Consider the following 5,199-nt stretch of genomic DNA (forward strand, 5'->3'; position numbering starts at 1 on the left):
TGATCGCCACCTCTCTAGCGGCTCCAGTGACAAGGGATCCCCAGTCTCTGCGAGGGTGTCTGGGCTACGAGAGCCGAACTCCATGGGTAGAGCAGGTGATACATGGATGAGGTAGGACGGGAAGGGGAGCCGAGCGGCAGTAGGTTGACGCTTCCCCCGGGATGGACCGCGGGACAGCCGGCGTGGGTCCGATAGCCGCGCTGGGGCAGTTATGGTTAATGAGGGTATTTAGGGGCAGTAATGGTTAATGGGATGTTTAGGGTTAATTTAATGCTGAGGACTGAGGGGTTAATTTAATAAAGTTAACTAAAGGTGCAGTTAGAGGTAAAGCAATCTAAAGGTGGACAATCTAAGGGGAATCTAAATCCTGGGGGCAGTGAAAATTATTAATGTATTTATTTATATAAGTGTGGTGTCAGTGATATTCTCTGAATGGTTTGAATCTCTGAACGATTCTCTGCCTTCAGTGACATCGCTAGAGTAGGCAGGCAGGCAGGAGGGTTCATTGACCCTAATGAAAGGGGCGGGGCCAATCGTTAGTTTGACTGCAGGGAGGGACTGGGCAAAAGATTCGGATCATGAATCGGATCATTTCAATGAACGACTCGAAATGATCCGATTCACTTTACTGATCCGAACTTCGTATCACTACTTTGGGGTATATGAAGGGTTAATTCCTTCTTAGCAATTAAGCTTTCAGAGGCAAGGGAGATGTCTACAATGGAGCTACTCACGGGTTTCAAATTCATTAATTCGCTCCCCAGACCATTGCCAGCTACACGATCATCACACAGCTGAGGGATTCCCCGGCTTCTGCCACTTTAATTTGCGGTAAACCACAATTTCCTATGCAATGCTGCCACCGTGTGGTCGCACTTGCCCACCCACCTTTCTTGAGAGCCGTATTTATCCATTTAAATACTGGCAGCTTTGCCTCGAATTTTAACCCTGAAACGGACAGGGGGGGTAGGGTGTATGATGTAGCTTGTATGAATGGTGTTTAGCCACCGTTAAGCTCAGCAACTAAACATCGGGCTGAACATCTGCAATGGAAAGCAGTTGCCTTTAAAGACGTTTGCAGCAAGTTTATAGCAAGGGAAGATATAGCTTGTTCCAGAGATTATGGGTGGCTCTGAAAAGAGCCTTTGGTGGTGTTGGCTAATTGCCCTGCGGTTACCGATTACTGCACTCACTTGCTCTTGGCAGGTTTGTGGCTCTCTGTCTTCTTGGGCAAGAGTACCGCCTGGATGTTGGGTAGAACACCTCCCTGAGCAATGGTGACCCCGCCGAGCAGCTTATTGAGCTCCTCGTCGTTACGAACGGCGAGCTGCAGGTGGCGAGGAATGATACGGGTCTTTTTGTTGTCGCGTGCAGCGTTACCAGCCAACTCCAGTATCTCAGCAGTCAGATACTCCAACACCGCTGCCAGATACACGGGTGCGCCGGCGCCTACTCTCTCGGCATAATTACCCTTGCGAAGAAGCCTATGCACACGGCCGACAGGGAACTGCAGACCAGCACGGGAAGAACGTGTCTTCGCCTTAGCGCGAACCTTTCCACCTTGTTTTCCTCTGCCAGACATGCTTTCGCTCAACAACCAACCACGCAGTAAAGCGATTAAGAAGCACGTAACAAAGAAACGCCGCTCACTTACCCAGCTATTTGTAGCTTCCCCCCGTGACACTATTCGTCACTGATTGGTTCCTTTCCAAAACAGCCAATCGGGTGGAAAGAGTCTGAGACACCAATCGGTGTAGGCACTGCGGTTCATGGGCGGCCGCATCTTCTCACGTGACAACCTCATCGAATCGGACGCGAGACAGCAGAACGGCCTTATTTGCATGCGGTGCCTATAAAGGGAAGGGCCCGGCGCAGTAATTTCAGTGTTCATCACGTTCTCTTGAATTGCGTGCGGAAACGAAAGCAGACGCGATGCCTGATCCAGCGAAATCTGCGCCTGCTCCGAAGAAAGGCTCTAAGAAAGCTGTTACGAAGACCCAGAAAAAAGATGGGAAGAAGCGCAAGAAGAGCAGAAAGGAAAGCTACGCGATTTATGTCTACAAGGTACTGAAGCAGGTGCATCCCGACACTGGCATTTCCTCGAAGGCCATGGGCATCATGAACTCGTTTGTCAATGACATCTTTGAGCGCATTGCCGGGGAAGCTTCACGCCTAGCCCATTACAACAAGCGCTCCACCATCACTTCTCGGGAGATTCAGACTGCTGTACGCCTCCTCCTTCCTGGAGAGCTGGCCAAGCACGCTGTGTCAGAGGGCACAAAGGCTGTTACCAAATACACCAGCGCCAAGTAAAGTTCTCCTTGTTCTCTCACTTTATAAACAAAGGCTCTTTTGAGAGCCACCCACATGGTCTGTCTCAGAGCTATGTAACTGATGTAGCCCCTTTTGTCGGACTGCTAGGTCTGGGAAGAGCATTTGTGAGCATTGAAATGTGGTCCTCACTCCACCAGGTAAGCTGGGGTTATCGTGCCCATCGACCAGACTGCTTGGGAAGAGAAGCCCAAGGTGAAGGGGCTCCTGTGATGGCAACGGCCTTTACTCCTGCTGGGACCCAAGAGATTAACCCCTTCACCGCCAGACAGAACCAGCGTTGCAGAGAGAAGGGGCTGCTTTACCACTGCGGCTAGCCGAAGCTGAGCTACATCGTGGGGCTATTGACTAAGCCATGACGCGGTAGTGTCGTGGGTAGGACAAGTGGCACACGGACAGGATAAGACATGAGGGGACGACAAAGGCATAATCAAAATCACACACATACTGGGACATACAGAATTAAGATAACTACACACCAGACGGAACCTACTAACCCCGGGCCGGCCCCCACTCAAGCCAGCCTTTGGAGGACACTAGCTGCCGGTCCCAGCACATGTTCTGCAAACGGGCCCAACTCCCAGCACTCCGATCCTGCTAGTAACTCACTCTATAGCCAGACCCAGCCACTATTAAGCTGGTTATTTCAAGGTGTGCATAGAAAAACGCGGGCCGACTCGGGGACAACATGATCATAGCCTAAGAGAGTGTGTGGGTGGCTCTGAAAAGAGCCGTTGGGTGTTCCAGTGACGAGTTAACAAGCTTAACCTCCGAAACCGTACAGAGTACGGCCTTGGCGTTTCAAGGCATACACCACGTCCATAGCGGTAACGGTTTTCCTCTTGGCATGCTCAGTATAAGTGACTGCGTCACGAATCACGTTCTCCAAAAACACTTTGAGCACACCGCGAGTCTCCTCATAGATCAGCCCAGAGATACGCTTTACGCCTCCTCTGCGAGCCAAACGGCGGATAGCAGGCTTGGTGATACCCTGGATGTTATCCCGAAGCACCTTCCTGTGCCTCTTTGCGCCACCTTTCCCGAGTCCCTTACCTCCTTTGCCACGGCCAGACATGATAAAGTTTTCTCCACGATTGCTACAGCACAATACTCGCCTACAGCCGACCAGCTTTCTTTTATGCGTACTGGACGGACCTGATGGGGAACCGCACCATAATGCCTCAAGGGGGCGTTGCTTTTTTTCATATATGCTTCACGTTGGTTGGCTGGAGAAGCTTACAAGTGTGCCTCAGACACCGATTGGCTATTTAGGAATATCAAAAGCCTGCCCGCGGGAGATCGCTTTCGATGATCCCTCATTTACCACTAGGTGGCAGCTTATCACTGTAAATAAACGCCAAACGGCGGCCAAGATAAAGGCGGGCTTTTAGCTGTCGCCGTATCGCTGTTAACGGTCAGCCAGTACACAGTTTCACTAGGTAGGAGGCTGAACAAAAGAGAGGAGAAGAAATAAATAAAAAAAGAACCGCAGCTAACGAATAAATGACCGATTCGAGCATTTAATTTAAAAAAAAAAAAAAAAGATAACTCTCCACACCGAAGTCTCTTGATCAAAGGCTGGCTTTTTCAAACCATCGTCCTAGCCTATGAAAAAGAGGGGCGTGATTAAGCGTATCCAATCACATTTACCTCTACTCTATAAAGGGCTTGAGTTGGCCACAGAATCGTTACACTTACGTTGTATCCGTCGGTGAATCGTATCCGCACGCATCAGCATGGCTCGCACCAAACAGACAGCCCGTAAATCCACCGGAGGAAAGGCTCCGCGGAAGCAGCTGGCGACCAAAGCTGCGAGGAAAAGCGCTCCAGCTACCGGGGGCGTGAAGAAGCCACATCGGTACCGCCCGGGCACCGTAGCTCTAAGGGAAATCCGCCGTTACCAGAAGTCTACGGAGTTGCTTATTCGGAAGCTGCCTTTCCAGCGGCTGGTCCGTGAGATTGCTCAAGACTTCAAAACCGATCTACGTTTCCAGAGTTCTGCTGTCATGGCTCTCCAGGAAGCCAGCGAGGCTTACCTGGTGGGGCTTTTCGAAGACACCAACTTGTGCGCTATTCACGCTAAGCGGGTTACTATCATGCCAAAAGACATTCAGCTGGCTCGCAGGATCAGAGGTGAACGTGCCTAAGTAAACGCGGTGTGGGCGAACGCGATCTCCCCACAGCCCCCACAAAGGCTCTTTTAAGAGCCACCACATTGTCACTCAAACGAGCTTGTGTTTCCCTTCGCATGCACGAAATTAACCCTGTTGTTCGCGCCCAAGCTTGAAACGTCTCACACACTTATCCCACTACCGAAGGAGCCGTTGAGCGGCCGAGTCCCCGGCTGGGCATAACGAGTAACGGCAAAGCACAATCTTTAAGCCCGCCCCTTATCTCTATTTTGTTACGGACAGAGCTCCGAGCGAGAGCGCTGGCCGAATGTGTCATTCTACGCACAAGTATGGGGCTAGGCTTTCAGCGGGAGGCCCACATAGCCGCGGGCGGGTGATTATCTGCTTTTTGTCTTTTTCGGAGGATATGATGGTTCTGAAAAGAACCTTTTGTGAAGAACTAAGTGGGAAAGCACACACCAGAGGCGCTCCAAAACCCACGCCCCCTCCTCACTTTCTGGGGGCTGCCTTTTTAGCCTTGGGCTTTGCGGGGCTTTTGGCTGCCTTGGGCTTTGCGGGTCTTTTGACTGCCTTGGGCTTTGCGGGTCTTTTGACTGCCTTGGGCTTTGCGACCTTCTTAGCTGGGCTCTTGCCAGCTTTCTTTGCCTTAACAATCTTTGGCTTCTTGGGACTCTTGGCAGCGGCCGACGGTTTCTTGATCTTTTTCGGGCTTTTCTTCACTCCTGCAGGGGCTTTC

The 5,199-nt window shown here is 51.2% G+C and overlaps 3 protein-coding genes and 1 pseudogene across 3 annotated transcripts; 2 read left to right on the forward strand and 2 right to left on the reverse strand.

Annotated features, from left to right (window-relative positions):
* Positions 1-1,189: 1,189 nt before the first annotated feature.
* On the reverse strand, positions 1,190-1,582 carry LOC149274196 (histone H2A type 2-B). The gene has a single exon (XM_089505722.1). It carries the CDS (start codon positions 1,580-1,582, stop codon positions 1,190-1,192), a length of 393 nt encoding a protein of 130 aa, XP_089361848.1.
* A 350-nt stretch (positions 1,583-1,932) lies between these two features.
* On the forward strand, positions 1,933-2,313 carry LOC149274197 (histone H2B 1.1-like). The gene has a single exon (XM_089505724.1). It carries the CDS (start codon positions 1,933-1,935, stop codon positions 2,311-2,313), a length of 381 nt encoding a protein of 126 aa, XP_089361850.1.
* Positions 2,314-4,067: 1,754 nt separating this feature from the next.
* LOC149274198 (histone H3) lies at positions 4,068-4,478 on the forward strand. Its single transcript, XM_089505728.1, has one exon. The coding sequence runs from the start codon at positions 4,068-4,070 to the stop codon at positions 4,476-4,478; it is 411 nt and encodes a 136-aa protein (XP_089361854.1).
* Positions 4,479-4,952: 474 nt separating this feature from the next.
* Positions 4,953-5,199, reverse strand: part of LOC149274199 (histone H1 pseudogene) — a 666-nt pseudogene continuing 419 nt past the window's right edge.

Source organism: Sceloporus occidentalis, unplaced genomic scaffold (assembly GCF_023333645.1).
Source record: "Sceloporus occidentalis isolate IW3139 unplaced genomic scaffold, rSceOcc1.0.p SCAF_344, whole genome shotgun sequence".
NCBI lineage: Eukaryota > Metazoa > Chordata > Lepidosauria > Squamata > Phrynosomatidae > Sceloporus > Sceloporus occidentalis.